We start from the raw sequence: 23,815 nt of genomic DNA, 5'->3' as shown, positions 1-23,815 counted from the left end.
TTGTCGTTAGATACAGATAAAAAACACATTTGTGAAGAATTTTAACAAGAAATTTAGAAAAAATAAAGAAGTTTTCCTGTCGTTAAATATATATTTGTGTATCTGTCATTATTTACGGTAGATCTTATATGAGAGCAAGTAGGGTTTCTTTTTAGTGCAAACGGTCTCATGGGAAAGATATAGTAAAAAAATAAACCACCAACCCTTCAGAATTAACCGCCATTTTTAACCAAAAATAAACATCGGCTATGACTAACTTTATGGATGATCAACAACATGCTGATTGTAAAATTGCCCATATCGAGGTTCTCTAAGGCTTTTAAAACGTGCATGTAATAATGATCATGTAATGTAAGCTTTACATAGCTGAAATTTTCACTTCAAACTTACAACGTGTTCTTCTCGTCTCGCTTGTTTTTCAAAAGTGAAAGTAGATGAAATTCATCCGCTGATAAAATCAAAGCCTGCTGTGCGTACACACATGTTATTTTCGTTTAAAATGCATATTATAAATTTAACATTCTTATTTAAACCATGTACAGTCTGTTTTAAGAATTAATTTTGCTGTACGAAAAAATACGAAAATAACTTTTTCTAGAGAAAAGACTTCCGGTTAAAGAAAAAGTGGTTGATCTTTCATCACATGGATGTAAACTTTGCAGATTTCGAGACTTAGAGCGACTGCAAAAGGTATTTGCTTTTTTTCATTGTTGCATATTTTGAAAATGGAACTTTTAGTACGTTTTTTGCAGAAATCATAAATAAATTAATACCAAGAATCGTACACATTTCATCTGATCCCCACATGCTCTCTCTTGGCTAAGGACCGTGTTTTGGGCCACAACATTTTGCTCATTAAAGCTAGTAAATTTTATTTTTTTTAACAGTTAGCTATATATATGGGTATGAAATGTGTGCACATACAACTGTCATGTAAAATGAAATTTATTTAATTATCAAAATTACAAAAGTAAATATATGGAATACCGGAAGGGAAAAGTGTAGTCTACTGTACACTTATTACATGTATAAGCATGGGTAGCAAAAAGAAAACCTCGCGTGTGTTTGGTAAAGGAAAAGGTGTACACCAAAAGCGTAGAAAAGAGAAACACCATGGAAGACCACATTACATCTTAAAAAGAAGCCGACCAAGTGGCAAACATATTAAAATCAAAATCAAGAAGCTGTGGAAAAAACATTCTATTGGTACTGGTAGAAAAGTGTCATATATTTCTACTATATTAAATGACAATCACTCTATTAGACTTTCCATTAAGAAAGTGAAGCAGGTGTGTCCAGAAGGATACAGAATAATTAATCTTACTACTTTACAAAGCCATGTAAATGAAATGACTTTGCATGCATGCCAATGTGTTGACGCCATTGCCCTTGCATCCACTGGAAAACCACCGATAACTGCATTGACAGAGACAAGAAACCTTGGTTTAGCCAGTGTATTTGCTGTTCAGTGCAATGGGTGTAAAAAACATTTTAAATTTGAAACAAGTCCTCGCATTCCAGGATCACGGAGGTATATACACAGGCTTTGATTATATTCAGAAAAGATTTATTTTACAATTTTATTTATAAATTTGTAAATATCTCTCATTATTATGATTATTTATTTTTGGATTGTGTAAAAATGAAAATCAAAACATGAGTTTAGGCCCTGAGAAACAATAGATGCTCAATGACATGCATTCATTAGCTACCAGTATTTATAAAGGGTCTTTTATAAGAAAATGTTTAATTAAACAAGGTCCAAAATCAATTGGTCTCATATCATGCAGAATAAGTTCTTTACCATGTTTCACATCAAAATTAAATGCTCATTAAAATATTCATGCTCAATGAGAATGGGATAAGCTACCACTCATAGGATGCTGTCTCTGTGAATTTGTAAAAGGAATGATTATCTACTCTTTAGCAGAACAAAATGTTTTGAAACATGATCAATGTGTCATATATATATATATATATATATATATATATATATATAATAAAAAACTTTTAAAACACTGTTTCAAAATATTTCGACCGTGTTACCGGTCTTCATCAGTCGGTGTTTATTGTCTATAGCAACACAACGTAGAACATATACTATGACGTCACAATATGAATACAGTCTGGCAAGTGACGTCATACAACAATATTGCGCCAAAAACATATGAAATATAGGTGAGAGTCTATAGAAAGCACATTGATAGCCGTAATTAGTACATAAACAAGTAATATTTGAAAAATGTATAGATAACGGGACATAAAAAAAAAGAAAATGTCTGTAATAATGTAGTCTAAAGACAATAATGTTCCCTTTTGTTTATACCAAAAGGCATATAAGTATTTAATTTTTTCTTCCACAAATTTTCTCTGAATTTTCTGTAAGTTTCATCTTTGTACAATTTTTCGATACCTATTACAGAATAATCCTCAACTGTGTGTTCGTCAGTATAAAAATGCATTGCTACAGGGTCGTTAGTTTCTCTCCTGATCAGTGACAAATTTAAAACATGTCTTTGATATAAAGTCACCCCCGTTTCCCCAACATATACAATTTTGTTACACTTTTTACAAAACACCCCATAAACAACATTACTTGACTTGCAATCGATATGATTTTTAACTTGATACGTTTTGCCCTTAGAATCTTGAAATTGGCCAGAACAAATAATATATTTACACATAACACATTTTTTTGCACCACACGGCTCGGATAAGTGTTGTTTTTTAAAAAAAAGGTTATTATGTTTCTTATGGACCAATATGTCTTTCAAGTTTTTGTCTCTCCTGAATGCCACTATAGGTGTGTTATGAAACGCAAGTTTTAGGCGGTCGGAATTTTCGAGAATTTTTTGACGTTTCTTTAGTATTTGATGAATATTTGGTAGTCCTCTGGAATAGTTTAACACAAACGGAACACGGTTACATTTTTTGTTATTTTTTCTGTAGTTCAATAAATCCGAGCGGTTGAGTTTATCCACCTTCGCCAGCTGATCCTCGACATCCTTGTTGGAATATCCACATTTGCGAAGATTAGTTTTAATTTTCTCCCGTTGTTTGAAATATCTTAAATATGTTAGATATATCGATGACATATTTGGAATCTGGTCAGGGACAGAAGCCGATCTCCTACATTTCCATGAAATGGCTAATGGTATACATCCAAATATTCAGGTTGATCTACGCTTTTCTAAATCTAGCATAGAGTTCCTAGATGTAAATATTTCTATTGAAAAAGGATATCTTTCTACCGACCTGTACAGTAAACCCACTGACAAACATATGTACCTAAATAAAAAATCAAGCCATCCTGAATCTACAAAAAAATCTATACCATTTGGACTGGGTATCCGTGCGCGCCGAATCTGCTCAACAGATGAGGGATATTTCAAACAACGGGAGAAAATTAAAACTAATCTTCGCAAATGTGGATATTCCAACAAGGATGTCGAGGATCAGCTGGCGAAGGTGGATAAACTCAACCGCTCGGATTTATTGAACTACAGAAAAAATAACAAAAAATGTAACCGTGTTCCGTTTGTGTTAAACTATTCCAGAGGACTACCAAATATTCATCAAATACTAAAGAAACGTCAAAAAATTCTCGAAAATTCCGACCGCCTAAAACTTGCGTTTCATAACACACCTATAGTGGCATTCAGGAGAGACAAAAACTTGAAAGACATATTGGTCCATAAGAAACATAATAACCTTTTTTTTTAAAAAACAACACTTATCCGAGCCGTGTGGTGCAAAAAAATGTGTTATGTGTAAATATATTATTTGTTCTGGCCAATTTCAAGATTCTAAGGGCAAAACGTATCAAGTTAAAAATCATATCGATTGCAAGTCAAGTAATGTTGTTTATGGGGTGTTTTGTAAAAAGTGTAACAAAATTGTATATGTTGGGGAAACGGGGGTGACTTTATATCAAAGACATGTTTTAAATTTGTCACTGATCAGGAGAGAAACTAACGACCCTGTAGCAATGCATTTTTATACTGACGAACACACAGTTGAGGATTATTCTGTAATAGGTATCGAAAAATTGTACAAAGATGAAACTTACAGAAAATTCAGAGAAAATTTGTGGAAGAAAAAATTAAATACTTATATGCCTTTTGGTATAAACAAAAGGGAACATTATTGTCTTTAGACTACATTATTACAGACATTTTCTTTTTTTTTTATGTCCCGTTATCTATACATTTTTCAAGTATTACTTGTTTATGTACTTATTACGGCTATCAATGTGCTTTCTATAGACTCTCACCTATATTTCATATGTTTTTGGCGCAATATTGTTGTATGACGTCACTTGCCAGACTGTATTCATATTGTGACGTCATAGTATATGTTCTACGTTGTGTTGCTATAGACAATAAACACCGACTGATGAAGACCGGTAACACGGTCGAAATATTTTGAAACAGTGTTTTAAAAGTTTTTTATTATTCATTGAAAAAGAGACTTTGGATTTATACTACGTATAGCGGAACAACATGAACAATATACAGAAGAATGAATTAAGGATTTTGCGGAAAACATATTTGAAGAAAACCAGATATGAGAGTCATCTACGTTTTCTACAGTCTTGTCAGGAACAAAATATTCTTCCGAAAGGATTTAAGCTGAAATGGACATTAGGATTTGAAGCTACGCAGATCAGCAGGGAAAAGGTTCAAGATATATTGTGTTCTACATCCAGAAATTTGATGCAAGAATCTATCAAGGTTTGTGACATTACCGTTAATAAGTTAAACACTAACATAGATAGGCAATGTGAAATTTTGCGGCAAAAACTCGGCGAGAAGCAATTTATGGCTGCCATTTCATCCATCAAAGATAATGTTGATGCCAGTGCTAACCGACTTCATAGGTTAAAGAATAAGAAACTCTCAGCACTATCTAGGATTCCAGTAGTTGATGATAACATTTCGGACATATCAGAAAATACTTCTATACATACAGTGGACAATGCTATTAGAGATGATACATCTACAGAAATTTCAGTAGAGGGAGACGGAAATTGTTTTTATAGATGCATTGCGTACAATCTTTATGATAATCAGGATCTCCATGCAAATGTAAGAAACACCATTGTTCAGGAATTGAGTTCTAATAGACTATTTTACAGAGAATTTGTGGATGGGGATTTTGACACTCATTTGAACAACGTCAAGTTATTAGATGGCAGTGTGGCTTCCTGGGCCACAGAGGCAGAAATAATCGCTACATCTCATCGTTTTGATAAAGACATTTTTGTTAAAACATATTTCAATGGACAATCGCAGTGGCAGAAATATCCGCTTGGTGAATGTAATCATAAGAAAGATTTTATTTGTCTTAATTATTCGTCAAATCATTTTAACTTAATTAAGACCTCACATCGCCCATGTATTTGCAACTTATCACCCTCTCCTGAAGAAGAGAATTACCAACCATCAATACACGCTAATATTGACGAAATAGCTACTCAGGCCAACGAGCAGGAAGTATGTTCACCAAAAACAGTAGCTGAAACATGTGAAATGGAAGTTATTAACTTATCATCAAAAAAACTTACTGCAGATCAAATGAGTTTATTGAAAAAAGGATTAAAATTTGTACCAACTAGAAAAAATATTGATTTCACACAGTTACTAACAGATCTGCAAACTTGGGAACGTAGGATGCGGCTTCGGGAGTATTTCATTGACGAAGAAAATGGCATTTCTTCACAAGATGTAGGTACTGTTAATCATAAAAACTCTAAAAGTAATTGGACACCAGAAGAGGGAAGAGACAAGTGGTTGGATGAATACATCAGACAAGTGAAAGAAGACGTTATCCGGGGGTTAAATAGAAAATTTTCAAGTAACATAACTGTTTCAGAAGACAAAGCAATGAGGGAATTATTACATGATCAAAGCATAATTATTAGAGCAGCAGATAAGGGATCTGGGATAGTAGTGATGGACACCAATAAGTACGTCGACCAGTTGGAGAACGAAATGATTAACAGTGCGTCATATGATCAAGTTAAAGTAGATAAAAGCAAACAAATCACTAACAAAATTAAGAAACTAATTAACAATATGTATAAAAAAGGATCCATCACGTCTGAATTACGACATTATCTTTTACCTACAGAAATATGTTCAGGAAAACTACAGGCAAATCCAAAAATTCATAAGGAAAACCATCCATTTAGAACAATAGTAAATGGCCGCCAACATCCAACAGAGAAGCTTGCAGAATATGTAGAATCTCAATTGGAGGAGGCAAACCGATCGTTAAAAAGTTATGTACAAGACACTACGGATTTTTTAAGAAAACTTTCTACCGTAAATCAACCATTATCCAATTCCTCAATATTATTTTGTATGGACGTGAAAGCGCTGTATCCCAGTATACCCAGACAAGAAGCGCGGGAAGTAATAGCAAAAGTTTTAAATCAACGACAGAAAAAAGAAGTTGACACAAATACCATTTTACAGATGATGGATGCTGTCCTGGAAAATAACAATTTTAGTTTTAACAACAAACAATATATTCAAACAGAAGGAACTGCTATTGGATCTAAACTTGGCAGAAACTATGCGTGTATATATATGGGGGATTGGGAACGTATTCTTTTGGAACAGTGTAACGTACAACCTCTTTTTTATGTTAGATATATCGATGACATATTTGGAATCTGGTCAGGGACAGAAGCCGATCTCCTACATTTCCATGAAATGGCTAATGGTATACATCCAAATATTCAGGTTGATCTACGCTTTTCTAAATCTAGCATAGAGTTCCTAGATGTAAATATTTCTATTGAAAAAGGATATCTTTCTACCGACCTGTACAGTAAACCCACTGACAAACATATGTACCTAAATAAAAAATCAAGCCATCCTGAATCTACAAAAAAATCTATACCATTTGGACTGGGTATCCGTGCGCGCCGAATCTGCTCAACAGATGAGGGATATTTCAAACAACGGGAGAAAATTAAAACTAATCTTCGCAAATGTGGATATTCCAACAAGGATGTCGAGGATCAGCTGGCGAAGGTGGATAAACTCAACCGCTCGGATTTATTGAACTACAGAAAAAATAACAAAAAATGTAACCGTGTTCCGTTTGTGTTAAACTATTCCAGAGGACTACCAAATATTCATCAAATACTAAAGAAACGTCAAAAAATTCTCGAAAATTCCGACCGCCTAAAACTTGCGTTTCATAACACACCTATAGTGGCATTCAGGAGAGACAAAAACTTGAAAGACATATTGGTCCATAAGAAACATAATAACCTTTTTTTTAAAAAACAACACTTATCCGAGCCGTGTGGTGCAAAAAAATGTGTTATGTGTAAATATATTATTTGTTCTGGCCAATTTCAAGATTCTAAGGGCAAAACGTATCAAGTTAAAAATCATATCGATTGCAAGTCAAGTAATGTTGTTTATGGGGTGTTTTGTAAAAAGTGTAACAAAATTGTATATGTTGGGGAAACGGGGGTGACTTTATATCAAAGACATGTTTTAAATTTGTCACTGATCAGGAGAGAAACTAACGACCCTGTAGCAATGCATTTTTATACTGACGAACACACAGTTGAGGATTATTCTGTAATAGGTATCGAAAAATTGTACAAAGATGAAACTTACAGAAAATTCAGAGAAAATTTGTGGAAGAAAAAATTAAATACTTATATGCCTTTTGGTATAAACAAAAGGGAACATTATTGTCTTTAGACTACATTATTACAGACATTTTCTTTTTTTTTATGTCCCGTTATCTATACATTTTTCAAATATTACTTGTTTATGTACTAATTACGGCTATCAATGTGCTTTCTATAGACTCTCACCTATATTTCATATGTTTTTGGCGCAATATTGTTGTATGACGTCACTTGCCAGACTGTATTCATATTGTGACGTCATAGTATATGTTCTACGTTGTGTTGCTATAGACAATAAACACCGACTGATGAAGACCGGTAACACGGTCGAAATATTTTGAAACAGTGTTTTAAAAGTTTTTTATTATTCATTGAAAAAGAGACTTTGGATTTATACTACGTATAGCGGAACAACATGAACAATATACAGAAGAATGAATTAAGGATTTTGCGGAAAACATATTTGAAGAAAACCAGATATGAGAGTCATCTACGTTTTCTACAGTCTTGTCAGGAACAAAATATTCTTCCGAAAGGATTTAAGCTGAAATGGACATTAGGATTTGAAGCTACGCAGATCAGCAGGGAAAAGGTTCAAGATATATTGTGTTCTACATCCAGAAATTTGATGCAAGAATCTATCAAGGTTTGTGACATTACCGTTAATAAGTTAAACACTAACATAGATAGGCAATGTGAAATTTTGCGGCAAAAACTCGGCGAGAAGCAATTTATGGCTGCCATTTCATCCATCAAAGATAATGTTGATGCCAGTGCTAACCGACTTCATAGGTTAAAGAATAAGAAACTCTCAGCACTATCTAGGATTCCAGTAGTTGATGATAACATTTCGGACATATCAGAAAATACTTCTATACATACAGTGGACAATGCTATTAGAGATGATACATCTACAGAAATTTCAGTAGAGGGAGACGGAAATTGTTTTTATAGATGCATTGCGTACAATCTTTATGATAATCAGGATCTCCATGCAAATGTAAGAAACACCATTGTTCAGGAATTGAGTTCTAATAGACTATTTTACAGAGAATTTGTGGATGGGGATTTTGACACTCATTTGAACAACGTCAAGTTATTAGATGGCAGTGTGGCTTCCTGGGCCACAGAGGCAGAAATAATCGCTACATCTCATCGTTTTGATAAAGACATTTTTGTTAAAACATATTTCAATGGACAATCGCAGTGGCAGAAATATCCGCTTGGTGAATGTAATCATAAGAAAGATTTTATTTGTCTTAATTATTCGTCAAATCATTTTAACTTAATTAAGACCTCACATCGCCCATGTATTTGCAACTTATCACCCTCTCCTGAAGAAGAGAATTACCAACCATCAATACACGCTAATATTGACGAAATAGCTACTCAGGCCAACGAGCAGGAAGTATGTTCACCAAAAACAGTAGCTGAAACATGTGAAATGGAAGTTATTAACTTATCATCAAAAAAACTTACTGCAGATCAAATGAGTTTATTGAAAAAAGGATTAAAATTTGTACCAACTAGAAAAAATATTGATTTCACACAGTTACTAACAGATCTGCAAACTTGGGAACGTAGGATGCGGCTTCGGGAGTATTTCATTGACGAAGAAAATGGCATTTCTTCACAAGATGTAGGTACTGTTAATCATAAAAACTCTAAAAGTAATTGGACACCAGAAGAGGGAAGAGACAAGTGGTTGGATGAATACATCAGACAAGTGAAAGAAGACGTTATCCGGGGGTTAAATAGAAAATTTTCAAGTAACATAACTGTTTCAGAAGACAAAGCAATGAGGGAATTATTACATGATCAAAGCATAATTATTAGAGCAGCAGATAAGGGATCTGGGATAGTAGTGATGGACACCAATAAGTACGTCGACCAGTTGGAGAACGAAATGATTAACAGTGCGTCATATGATCAAGTTAAAGTAGATAAAAGCAAACAAATCACTAACAAAATTAAGAAACTAATTAACAATATGTATAAAAAAGGATCCATCACGTCTGAATTACGACATTATCTTTTACCTACAGAAATATGTTCAGGAAAACTACAGGCAAATCCAAAAATTCATAAGGAAAACCATCCATTTAGAACAATAGTAAATGGCCGCCAACATCCAACAGAGAAGCTTGCAGAATATGTAGAATCTCAATTGGAGGAGGCAAACCGATCGTTAAAAAGTTATGTACAAGACACTACGGATTTTTTAAGAAAACTTTCTACCGTAAATCAACCATTATCCAATTCCTCAATATTATTTTGTATGGACGTGAAAGCGCTGTATCCCAGTATACCCAGACAAGAAGCGCGGGAAGTAATAGCAAAAGTTTTAAATCAACGACAGAAAAAAGAAGTTGACACAAATACCATTTTACAGATGATGGATGCTGTCCTGGAAAATAACAATTTTAGTTTTAACAACAAACAATATATTCAAACAGAAGGAACTGCTATTGGATCTAAACTTGGCAGAAACTATGCGTGTATATATATGGGGGATTGGGAACGTATTCTTTTGGAACAGTGTAACGTACAACCTCTTTTTTATGTAAGTTATATCGATGACATATTTGGAATCTGGTCAGGGACAGAAGCCGATCTCCTACATTTCCATGAAATGGCTAATGGTATACATCCAAATATTCAGGTTGATCTACGCTTTTCTAAATCTAGCATAGAGTTCCTAGATGTAAATATTTCTATTGAAAAAGGATATCTTTCTACCGACCTGTACAGTAAACCCACTGACAAACATATGTACCTAAATAAAAAATCAAGCCATCCTGAATCTACAAAAAAATCTATACCATTTGGACTGGGTATCCGTGCGCGCCGAATCTGCTCAACAGATGAGGGATATTTCAAACAACGGGAGAAAATTAAAACTAATCTTCGCAAATGTGGATATTCCAACAAGGATGTCGAGGATCAGCTGGCGAAGGTGGATAAACTCAACCGCTCGGATTTATTGAACTACAGAAAAAATAACAAAAAATGTAACCGTGTTCCGTTTGTGTTAAACTATTCCAGAGGACTACCAAATATTCATCAAATACTAAAGAAACGTCAAAAAATTCTCGAAAATTCCGACCGCCTAAAACTTGCGTTTCATAACACACCTATAGTGGCATTCAGGAGAGACAAAAACTTGAAAGACATATTGGTCCATAAGAAACATAATAACCTTTTTTTTAAAAAACAACACTTATCCGAGCCGTGTGGTGCAAAAAAATGTGTTATGTGTAAATATATTATTTGTTCTGGCCAATTTCAAGATTCTAAGGGCAAAACGTATCAAGTTAAAAATCATATCGATTGCAAGTCAAGTAATGTTGTTTATGGGGTGTTTTGTAAAAAGTGTAACAAAATTGTATATGTTGGGGAAACGGGGGTGACTTTATATCAAAGACATGTTTTAAATTTGTCACTGATCAGGAGAGAAACTAACGACCCTGTAGCAATGCATTTTTATACTGACGAACACACAGTTGAGGATTATTCTGTAATAGGTATCGAAAAATTGTACAAAGATGAAACTTACAGAAAATTCAGAGAAAATTTGTGGAAGAAAAAATTAAATACTTATATGCCTTTTGGTATAAACAAAAGGGAACATTATTGTCTTTAGACTACATTATTACAGACATTTTCTTTTTTTTTATGTCCCGTTATCTATACATTTTTCAAATATTACTTGTTTATGTACTAATTACGGCTATCAATGTGCTTTCTATAGACTCTCACCTATATTTCATATGTTTTTGGCGCAATATTGTTGTATGACGTCACTTGCCAGACTGTATTCATATTGTGACGTCATAGTATATGTTCTACGTTGTGTTGCTATAGACAATAAACACCGACTGATGAAGACCGGTAACACGGTCGAAATATTTTGAAACAGTGTTTTAAAAGTTTTTTATTATTCATTGAAAAAGAGACTTTGGATTTATACTACGTATAGCGGAACAACATGAACAATATACAGAAGAATGAATTAAGGATTTTGCGGAAAACATATTTGAAGAAAACCAGATATGAGAGTCATCTACGTTTTCTACAGTCTTGTCAGGAACAAAATATTCTTCCGAAAGGATTTAAGCTGAAATGGACATTAGGATTTGAAGCTACGCAGATCAGCAGGGAAAAGGTTCAAGATATATTGTGTTCTACATCCAGAAATTTGATGCAAGAATCTATCAAGGTTTGTGACATTACCGTTAATAAGTTAAACACTAACATAGATAGGCAATGTGAAATTTTGCGGCAAAAACTCGGCGAGAAGCAATTTATGGCTGCCATTTCATCCATCAAAGATAATGTTGATGCCAGTGCTAACCGACTTCATAGGTTAAAGAATAAGAAACTCTCAGCACTATCTAGGATTCCAGTAGTTGATGATAACATTTCGGACATATCAGAAAATACTTCTATACATACAGTGGACAATGCTATTAGAGATGATACATCTACAGAAATTTCAGTAGAGGGAGACGGAAATTGTTTTTATAGATGCATTGCGTACAATCTTTATGATAATCAGGATCTCCATGCAAATGTAAGAAACACCATTGTTCAGGAATTGAGTTCTAATAGACTATTTTACAGAGAATTTGTGGATGGGGATTTTGACACTCATTTGAACAACGTCAAGTTATTAGATGGCAGTGTGGCTTCCTGGGCCACAGAGGCAGAAATAATCGCTACATCTCATCGTTTTGATAAAGACATTTTTGTTAAAACATATTTCAATGGACAATCGCAGTGGCAGAAATATCCGCTTGGTGAATGTAATCATAAGAAAGATTTTATTTGTCTTAATTATTCGTCAAATCATTTTAACTTAATTAAGACCTCACATCGCCCATGTATTTGCAACTTATCACCCTCTCCTGAAGAAGAGAATTACCAACCATCAATACACGCTAATATTGACGAAATAGCTACTCAGGCTATTTATACAATGTATATGTTGGGGAAACGGGGGTGACTTTATATCAAAGACATGTTTTAAATTTGTCACTGATCAGGAGAGAAACTAACGACCCTGTAGCAATGCATTTTTATACTGACGAACACACAGTTGAGGATTATTCTGTAATAGGTATCGAAAAATTGTACAAAGATGAAACTTACAGAAAATTCAGAGAAAATTTGTGGAAGAAAAAATTAAATACTTATATGCCTTTTGGTATAAACAAAAGGGAACATTATTGTCTTTAGACTACATTATTACAGACATTTTCTTTTTTTTTATGTCCCGTTATCTATACATTTTTCAAATATTACTTGTTTATGTACTAATTACGGCTATCAATGTGCTTTCTATAGACTCTCACCTATATTTCATATGTTTTTGGCGCAATATTGTTGTATGACGTCACTTGCCAGACTGTATTCATATTGTGACGTCATAGTATATGTTCTACGTTGTGTTGCTATAGACAATAAACACCGACTGATGAAGACCGGTAACACGGTCGAAATATTTTGAAACAGTGTTTTAAAAGTTTTTTATTATTCATTGAAAAAGAGACTTTGGATTTATACTACGTATAGCGGAACAACATGAACAATATACAGAAGAATGAATTAAGGATTTTGCGGAAAACATATTTGAAGAAAACCAGATATGAGAGTCATCTACGTTTTCTACAGTCTTGTCAGGAACAAAATATTCTTCCGAAAGGATTTAAGCTGAAATGGACATTAGGATTTGAAGCTACGCAGATCAGCAGGGAAAAGGTTCAAGATATATTGTGTTCTACATCCAGAAATTTGATGCAAGAATCTATCAAGGTTTGTGACATTACCGTTAATAAGTTAAACACTAACATAGATAGGCAATGTGAAATTTTGCGGCAAAAACTCGGCGAGAAGCAATTTATGGCTGCCATTTCATCCATCAAAGATAATGTTGATGCCAGTGCTAACCGACTTCATAGGTTAAAGAATAAGAAACTCTCAGCACTATCTAGGATTCCAGTAGTTGATGATAACATTTCGGACATATCAGAAAATACTTCTATACATACAGTGGACAATGCTATTAGAGATGATACATCTACAGAAATTTCAGTAGAGGGAGACGGAAATTGTTTTTATAGATGCATTGCGTACAATCTTTATGATAATCAGGATCTCCATGCAAATGTAAGAAACACCATTGTTCAGGAATTGAGTTCTAATAGACTATTTTACAGAGAATTTGTGGATGGGGATTTTGACACTCATTTGAACAACGTCAAGTTATTAGATGGCAGTGTGGCTTCCTGGGCCACAGAGGCAGAAATAATCGCTACATCTCATCGTTTTGATAAAGACATTTTTGTTAAAACATATTTCAATGGACAATCGCAGTGGCAGAAATATCCGCTTGGTGAATGTAATCATAAGAAAGATTTTATTTGTCTTAATTATTCGTCAAATCATTTTAACTTAATTAAGACCTCACATCGCCCATGTATTTGCAACTTATCACCCTCTCCTGAAGAAGAGAATTACCAACCATCAATACACGCTAATATTGACGAAATAGCTACTCAGGCCAACGAGCAGGAAGTATGTTCACCAAAAACAGTAGCTGAAACATGTGAAATGGAAGTTATTAACTTATCATCAAAAAAACTTACTGCAGATCAAATGAGTTTATTGAAAAAAGGATTAAAATTTGTACCAACTAGAAAAAATATTGATTTCACACAGTTACTAACAGATCTGCAAACTTGGGAACGTAGGATGCGGCTTCGGGAGTATTTCATTGACGAAGAAAATGGCATTTCTTCACAAGATGTAGGTACTGTTAATCATAAAAACTCTAAAAGTAATTGGACACCAGAAGAGGGAAGAGACAAGTGGTTGGATGAATACATCAGACAAGTGAAAGAAGACGTTATCCGGGGGTTAAATAGAAAATTTTCAAGTAACATAACTGTTTCAGAAGACAAAGCAATGAGGGAATTATTACATGATCAAAGCATAATTATTAGAGCAGCAGATAAGGGATCTGGGATAGTAGTGATGGACACCAATAAGTACGTCGACCAGTTGGAGAACGAAATGATTAACAGTGCGTCATATGATCAAGTTAAAGTAGATAAAAGCAAACAAATCACTAACAAAATTAAGAAACTAATTAACAATATGTATAAAAAAGGATCCATCACGTCTGAATTACGACATTATCTTTTACCTACAGAAATATGTTCAGGAAAACTACAGGCAAATCCAAAAATTCATAAGGAAAACCATCCATTTAGAACAATAGTAAATGGCCGCCAACATCCAACAGAGAAGCTTGCAGAATATGTAGAATCTCAATTGGAGGAGGCAAACCGATCGTTAAAAAGTTATGTACAAGACACTACGGATTTTTTAAGAAAACTTTCTACCGTAAATCAACCATTATCCAATTCCTCAATATTATTTTGTATGGACGTGAAAGCGCTGTATCCCAGTATACCCAGACAAGAAGCGCGGGAAGTAATAGCAAAAGTTTTAAATCAACGACAGAAAAAAGAAGTTGACACAAATACCATTTTACAGATGATGGATGCTGTCCTGGAAAATAACAATTTTAGTTTTAACAACAAACAATATATTCAAACAGAAGGAACTGCTATTGGATCTAAACTTGGCAGAAACTATGCGTGTATATATATGGGGGATTGGGAACGTATTCTTTTGGAACAGTGTAACGTACAACCTCTTTTTTATGTTAGATATATCGATGACATATTTGGAATCTGGTCAGGGACAGAAGCCGATCTCCTACATTTCCATGAAATGGCTAATGGTATACATCCAAATATTCAGGTTGATCTACGCTTTTCTAAATCTAGCATAGAGTTCCTAGATGTAAATATTTCTATTGAAAAAGGATATCTTTCTACCGACCTGTACAGTAAACCCACTGACAAACATATGTACCTAAATAAAAAATCAAGCCATCCTGAATCTACAAAAAAATCTATACCATTTGGACTGGGTATCCGTGCGCGCCGAATCTGCTCAACAGATGAGGGATATTTCAAACAACGGGAGAAAATTAAAACTAATCTTCGCAAATGTGGATATTCCAACAAGGATGTCGAGGATCAGCTGGCGAAGGTGGATAAACTCAACCGCTCGGATTTATTGAACTACAGAAAAAATAACAAAAAATGTAACCGTGTTCCGTTTGTGTTAAACTATTCCAGAGGACTACCAAATATTCATCAAATACTAAAGAAACGTCAAAAAATTCTCGAAAATTCCGACCGCCTAAAACTTGCGTTTCATAACACACCTATAGTGGCATTCAGGAGAGACAAAAACTTGAAAGACATATTGGTCCATAAGAAACATAATAACCTTTTTTTTAAAAAACAACACTTATCCGAGCCGTGTGGTGCAAAAAAATGTGTTATGTGTAAATATATTATTTGTTCTGGCCAATTTCAAGATTCTAAGGGCAAAACGTATCAAGTTAAAAATCATATCGATTGCAAGTCAAGTAATGTTGTTTATGGGGTGTTTTGTAAAAAGTGTAACAAAATTGTATATGTTGGGGAAACGGGGGTGACTTTATATCAAAGACATGTTTTAAATTTGTCACTGATCAGGAGAGAAACTAACGACCCTGTAGCAATGCATTTTTATACTGACGAACACACAGTTGAGGATTATTCTGTAATAGGTATCGAAAAATTGTACAAAGATGAAACTTACAGAAAATTCAGAGAAAATTTGTGGAAGAAAAAATTAAATACTTATATGCCTTTTGGTATAAACAAAAGGGAACATTATTGTCTTTAGACTACATTATTACAGACATTTTCTTTTTTTTTATGTCCCGTTATCTATACATTTTTCAAATATTACTTGTTTATGTACTAATTACGGCTATCAATGTGCTTTCTATAGACTCTCACCTATATTTCATATGTTTTTGGCGCAATATTGTTGTATGACGTCACTTGCCAGACTGTATTCATATTGTGACGTCATAGTATATGTTCTACGTTGTGTTGCTATAGACAATAAACACCGACTGATGAAGACCGGTAACACGGTCGAAATATTTTGAAACAGTGTTTTAAAAGTTTTTTATTATTCATTGAAAAAGAGACTTTGGATATATATATATATATATATATATATATATATATATATATATATATATATATATATATATATATATATATATATATATAGCACATTAATTTTATTTTTGTTTTTTGAGTTTCGGACGGCCAATTTAGAAATGCATTTGACTCTAAAACTTTGAACATGTTCAATTTTATTCTTTACTATTATAATCTACATTTGAAAATGATCAACTATTCTAAGTAATCGTGATTTTAAAATATATAAGTTTCTAAGTGTGTAAAAAAAAATTCATTTTCATTAAAACAATCCAATATCAGATTTCTATTAGGCAACTCATAATTGTTAGGGGTTGTCTTTATCAACAATAACTTTTAATGATTTAATTGCATTAGGTAAAATAAGTATTTCTCTTAACATCATGCACCTGCTATCTCTGCTGTCCGATTTTGTTGAAATTGTAAACTTTTCACAAAACATGATAGTGTAAGCTCAGAATATTGAAAAAGTGAAAGAAAGAGGTACAAATCACAAAGTATATATGACTGAATTTTCAATGAGTTTTTTTTTCATTAGATTTTGATTACAGTAGTATTTCAAATAAACTGAATTTCAATCACTATTTGAAAACATAGTCAGGTTTAGTGAATTATATGATAATGTATTTGATCATGTTGAAATTTGAATTAATATTGTTTGTTAAATTTACTTTCTAGGAAGTTATGAATATCTTATGAATAATCTAAAAAAAGAAGATATACACCCATCCTTTATTATATTAATGTCCCATACATGTACCAATAATGATAATAATTATTGCTTACTCTCAATAAAAATGATATATAATTTAGGTCTCCTGTAACACAGCACAGTTTTTGCTACATCACCTCTACATGTTGTTATTTATTGTTTTACATTGGTACTGTAGTAAAGGGGATAAGATTTGTTCAAATGGAGGACAATATTTCTTTCAAAGAGATATATAGATGATTTTGAATTGATAGAGGTTGCCTTAAAATGTTCTTGATAGTTGTATGTCAAAAGACATGTACTTTGTAAACAACACCACACTGTAGTGTAAGAACTAAGGTTTGTTCAATTCATGAATCTATTCCTATTAAAAGGGGTGATTTAGAAAAGCTAAACAATAATTTACAAATAGCATTTCTAAAAGTCTATGTGCATTTGCAATAAAATGTTATGTGATATTAATTCCCTCTGATTTTATATAAGATCAACTGTTGTTGTCAAAGGTCATTTAGTCATAAACTTCAAAAATATTTCCATATATGATATTGTTACAAATGCTTATAAACTAATATTTTAATTTTTTAGAGATAAATTATCACAGTATTAAGGAGCATGTTTATGATTAGAGTTTTTGAAAACCAAGTGTTGATTATAAAAAAAAAAATAATATTGTTTGGTTCATAAACATTAAACCAAGGAGTAGACACAGCACTAAGGATTCTCTATTTAATTAAGTCTCCCAAACGAAGTTTGGAGACTTATAGTTTTTGTACGGTCGTTCCTCTTATTCTTCTTCTTCTTCTTCTTTGCTGCTCTGAATTTATCTGTTGCATTTCTCAGAGATGTCTGAACAGAATTATACAAAACTCTAGGATACGTTAGGTCTGCATACAGTCGGTTCAAGCATATCTTTTACAACATACACGATAGCATAGCATAGCATTGAAATCCCATAGCATAGCATTGAAATCTCATAGCATAGCATTGGAATCTCATACCATAGCATACAATCTCATAGAATCACATTCGTCATATCATACCATAGCATAGCATACAATTAACATTCCTTTAACTCGGTTTTAATTGTTTTAATTTGAAAAAATAAATGTTTACATAATAGATTTGTGGTAAACTTTGGCTTCTTATTATTTTACTTTGAAATGTGTGGAACTCTTCTGTGTATGGAGGCGTTTTTATTTAAATCTCATAGCATACCATAGCATAGCATACCATATCATTAACCCCTTTATTTCAATTTCTCATACCATAGCATACAAATCTCATAGCATATCATTAAAATCGCATACCATAGCATAGCATAAAATTGTAAAAGATATGCATGAAATGACTGTATCTAGTTGTGCACCCTGGTTTGATTTTTCTCATTTGGGGTTGGCCAACCACTTTTATGGGGGGTCAAAAGGGTGTGGGGTGTAACACTGAACCTTATGGGGAAAATCGTAGACTCTATTGTAAATGGTAATAACTTGAAAATGGACAAAGATGATTATATACGGTTTTCATAATCATTTATTGACTGTTACAGGCAATATATAGGGTTTATTAGATCTGACCCCTGGGGTCATCCCAACCCCCAGGATATTGGAAATGACCATATATCTCAGAAACTGTTAGTATCCTGATCCCTAAACCATATATATATTCTTGTTCCATGTGTTAGGGGCATCAAATGGTATGTAGGTCATGGGCCCTGGGGGTGGTCCTGACCCCCCTCAAACAGGAAGTGCCCGAATATCTTGAAAACGGTTAAGATCCAAACCCCTTAACCATAATTATTCTTGTTCCATGGGTCTTGTTGGTTCACCTAATGTATAGTAAAGGACCCCTGGGGAACATCATGTAACTTCGGAAATATAAGTAATCAAGTTCTATATCTTTTTGTCTGTAAAGTTTGACCCATGTGGGTCATCCTTACTCCCAATGATGGCCTCGTTCCTTTGGAAGACTCTATAATCGCCCCAATTATAATTACATCTTGTTACATCTTGTGTTAAAAATGTGATCCCGATTTAATACTTTGGCCGCAAGAGGGCTTTAAAGTTTAACAAAAAAATAAATAGGGAAAATGTTTTAAAAAATTAAATAGAATGTTACAAAACACTGTTGTTTAGTAAGCGATGTGGCCCGTAGGCCATTTGTTTTATTTAATTATTCTCTTCTTGTGCCTTGCAAACTCCTATAAATTATGATTTTAGATTTGACATAAATGTACGTGCAGTGTGGGGAAGCATGACAACGGGAAATGGGCCATCCCACCTAAATGAAATTCTTGGTACTATGAACTCCCCAGGCCTGTCTTCTACATCGTTTACAGCTATAGAGAAGGAGGTTGGAGAATGGTGGCTTTCTGCTCTTGAGAGTAACATATTGGAAGCAGGGGCAGAAGAGAGAGCTTTGGCAGTAGAAAGGGGTGATTACCATCATGAGGTTCCTGCAATAACTGTTATTACAGATGGTGGATGGTCAAAACGCACACACAAACACAGCTATAATGCTCTTGGAGGTGTAGCCATTATCATTGGTAAAGAGACAGGAAAACTGCTGCATATAGGGGTTAGAAATAAATACTGTTATGTGTGCCAAACAGCCAAGAATAAGATGGTGGAACCACAAGAACACGATTGTTTCAAGAACTGGGATTCAGATAGTCAATCCATGGAAAGTGACATTATTGTGGAAGGGTTAAAAGAAGCAGAGACTAAACATGGTTTACGGTACATGCGTATAGTTGGTGATGGGGACTCGTCTGTATATGCCAAAATTAGAGAGGAAGTACCCGAGTGGGGCAGGGATGTTCAGAAAGAAGAGTGTGCAAATCATGTTTGTAAGTGTTACAGATCCAACCTTGAGAAGCTCGTAATGAATAACCCCCTTTACAAAGGAAGGCATAATCTTACAAAAAAAGTTAGAGTACAGCTAGTTTCTGCAGTAAGATGTGCAGTACGTGTCAGAGCAAAACAGAGGGAGAACAAAGAACTTACCACATCAGCTGCAGTTGCTCACCTTAAACATGATATTCTGAATTCTGTACATCATGTTTTTGGTAACCATTCAAATTGTTCAGACTTTTGTAAGGTGTCAACTTCAACCTCAACTGCTGATAATTTACAAATTCAAATCGAACAAAATGAAGGTATTGCTGATGATGGCGCAAACTTTGAGAATATCTTTGAAGAGCAGATTACATTCTGGGAAGAAGGTGCAAGTGCAGAAGAGTTAGAGAATTCTCGTTATTGTAGCTTTGACTTTCATGATGTTGAAAAATTTATCATTCAGGATGTTTCCATTCTTTTAATGAAAATAGCAGAGAAGGCTGAACGTCTGATTGGCAACACCACAACAAACATTGCAGAGTCTTGGATGCACATAAGGTGCAAGTTTGATGGTGGAAAGATTCACAATCTATGCAACAGAGGGTCATGGCATGCTCGGTGTTATGGTGGTGCTTTGCGTATGAACTATGGACCACAGTGGTCTCCAAATGTTTGGAAAGAATCCACAGCTACACATGCAGGATCTTTTTTTACTAAAGTTTTCCAAAGACAGGAAGTGAAGCTGGCCCAAAGTAAGAAACATCAAATGAAGCCGCAAACTAAGAAAAACAGATTTATGAAGAAATTAAGAAATCTAAAGCAAAGTACAACCACAAAAGCTAAAAGAGCATATGGAGAGGATGCCACTGAGGTTACTGAAGATATATCGGCATCAGACTTAGAAGCAAAAAAGCAAGAATTCCTTAACAAACATGTATGCGTCTCTTCAACCCAGATAGCAAAGATCCAGAGTTCCACTTCCAAACAATCTTCATCAGGTCTGTGGCATTCTGAGAGAAGAATACGATTAACTGCCTCTAATTTTGGAAAAGTTTATCGGCGTAGACCATCTATCCCAGTTAAAAACTTGGTGAAATCTCTTCTGTATTCTAATTTTAAAGGAAATAGACATACTAGAAATGGACTTCTACAGGAAAGATCTACTATAGAGGAATACAAACTCAGAAAAGCTGAAGAGAATGAGAATGTGATAGTGAAGGACTCAGGATTGGTAATTGATCATAACAACAACTTCCTAGCAGCAAGTCCTGATGGTTTTGTGTATACCTCTGATGGAAAGAAGGGTCTTATAGAGATAAAGAACCTCGTTCATAATAAGCCTTTAAATCTTTTTGAAGCTGCAGACAAAATAAGGTCATTTTGTTTGCAGTATAGAAATGGAAAATTATCCTTAAAGGAGAATCACGATTATTACTATCAATGTCAAGGGCTTATGAACATTTGTGGAACAGAGTGGATAGACTTTGTGGTTCGCACTCTGAATCCCTACCATCTTTTCATTGAGAGAATATACAGGAATGAGGATCTTTGGAACATAATGCTGCCAAAGCTCAAAGATTTTTATCACACATCATTGTTACCTGAATTAGCTTCTCCTCGGGAAGGGAAAAGTCCAGGCATAAGGGAACCTGGGGTTTGGGTATGTATGCGGTTTATCCCTTTGTGCACACATTTCTAACCCAAGAGTTGTATGCGGTTTATCCCTTTGTGCACACATTTCTAACCCAAGAGTGTGTATGCGGTTTATCCCTTTGTGCACACATTTCTAACCCAAGAGTGTGTATGCGGTTTATCCCTTTATGCACACATTTCTAACCCAAGAGTGATAATAGGAATTATTATAATGAAGAAGAACATTAACTATCACCAAATTATAAGTGTGACAATGAAATTAGAGCATTGCGCTAATTTTGTGCTGTGTTTTTTTTTCAGTGCAAATCTAAGTACATGTACATATATAAAATGCCTTTCTAATACTGTCATTTACTTGTAATTGGTGTTCTTTTCAAGGTTTTTTTTTTCTCTAGTCTTTTATAATTACATTATGAAACATAACCATGCATGTTGTAACTTTAATGAAGTTTCATATCTATCGTAATTCATTGATTTTGACATCATTCTTTTACAATATATATTATATATATATTTCAGTATTCACCCCCCAATACAAGGGTGGCTGTTAGAAAAACAAGAGGTGGTAGGATGCTGACGGATCCTTTATCAAGGAAAAGCAGAAATAAAAGGTACTGTTTAAGAAATAGCTAATAATTTGTAAGGATTCTCCTTTTTATTGTAAACTATATACATATGTACCAGAAAGTTTATAATGGTAATAGATCTTTTGGGCTTCCATACTTTTTCTTCAAAAAGTAGTTCCACTTTCACAATTTCATTTCATATACCAATGACACTCACTTCATATTTTCATAGTTTTTCTCCTTTATTTAATTTGTATGTTGTTATATCACTCAATAGACTATAGTTTCAGAGTTTTTAAACCATTTTTTCTTTATTTGAAGAAAAAAGAAAGACTAAGAATGGAAGAGGATTTTTTTCAAGACTTTAATTATTAAAGGTCAGTAGTGTCTTAAAGAAAGTTTGTATGATACTGGTATCATAAAATCTGAATTCTGCAACTCATTACAAAGATTTTGATGTGCAGATGATGTATGACTCTTAAAATAGTCAACCAATTTAAGATATTACTTATTCTTCCAAATTTGACTTTGACGAAACCTTAAGGCAAGGATTGAATTTAGTAACCAATACCGTAGGGTTACGTAGTGCTTGCTTTGGAGTCTTATTGAGGATGAGTTTTGTTCGATTTGTGTTTGTTGTTTCTTTGATAATTGGGTCGATTTCTTGGGGAGAGTAGCCCCGACATTAGGACTCTAATAAAGTACCGACACACAGCTGCCTGAGTCCACGTTTTATTCTGAACGTATAACATGCGTAAAATCAAACAAAAACAATTCGTACATCAAAACAAGGGAGTGTATAGTAACTCGTACATATAATGTTCGTAATGTTACAACGGGAATGTTTAGAAAAGGAAACCGTTTGGTTTCGTCCCCCGAATGATTGGGGTTATTCAACCCGCATGCTATGCTTCGATTGTAAAGAAAGCAAACTTCAGAAATATTAGCAAACAAAACGTACACATGTTTATTTGTAGTTTGTCTGATCATTTCGACCTTTATTTAATGCGATGTTTAAGTCGTAACACAATCATACCCGTCTCGTCGTGGGTGAAATTTAACATGAGGCGAAATAACGCGGTTCCCTTTTATGTCGTTTGTTTGTTAGCTGTACGTATTTTTCTTCATTGAAATTTGACCTAATTGAGTAGGAAAACTACTGCAATGTCTATTATTATACATATACTTAGCATAACCATCGTTTAAAAGCGTGAATAAAATTTGATATTAAATCGGACCAAGCAGCTTTA

At 33.9% G+C, this 23,815-nt stretch overlaps 1 protein-coding gene across 2 annotated transcripts; it reads left to right on the top strand.

Moving 5' to 3' along the window:
- The first annotated feature begins 577 nt into the window (after positions 1-577).
- On the top strand, positions 578-23,104 carry LOC105318911 (uncharacterized). Of its 2 annotated transcripts, none has more exons than XR_010714346.1 (3): positions 578-690; positions 22,519-22,610; positions 22,887-23,104. XR_010714346.1 is itself a non-coding variant. In XM_066085949.1 (3 exons), the coding sequence occupies exons 1-3, from the start codon at positions 19,763-19,765 to the stop codon at positions 22,900-22,902; spliced, it is 2,352 nt and encodes a 783-aa protein (XP_065942021.1). In that variant the 5' UTR covers positions 19,573-19,762; the 3' UTR covers positions 22,903-23,104. The 2 variants fall into 2 exon arrangements, 1 of the variants encoding a protein (XP_065942021.1); XM_066085949.1 differs by lacking the exon at positions 578-690 and adding an exon at positions 19,573-22,006.
- The last annotated feature ends 711 nt before the right edge of the window (positions 23,105-23,815 follow it).

This window comes from Magallana gigas, chromosome 5, assembly GCF_963853765.1.
Source record: "Magallana gigas chromosome 5, xbMagGiga1.1, whole genome shotgun sequence".
NCBI lineage: Eukaryota > Metazoa > Mollusca > Bivalvia > Ostreida > Ostreidae > Magallana > Magallana gigas.
Note: the sequence above shows the minus strand (reverse complement) of the source record. Positions and strands in the feature narration are given on the sequence as shown.

What these genes read in the sequence shown, in the direction of transcription:
- LOC105318911 (XM_066085949.1), top strand. Translation starts at nt 19,763, where the DNA reads ATGACAACGGGAAATGGGCCATCCCACCTAAATGAAATTCTTGGTACT. An exon ending in TAAGGGAACCTGGGGTTTGG is followed by an intron (nt 22,007 to 22,518) that starts GTATGTATGCGG and finishes TATATATTTCAG; the next exon opens with TATTCACCCCCCAATACAAG.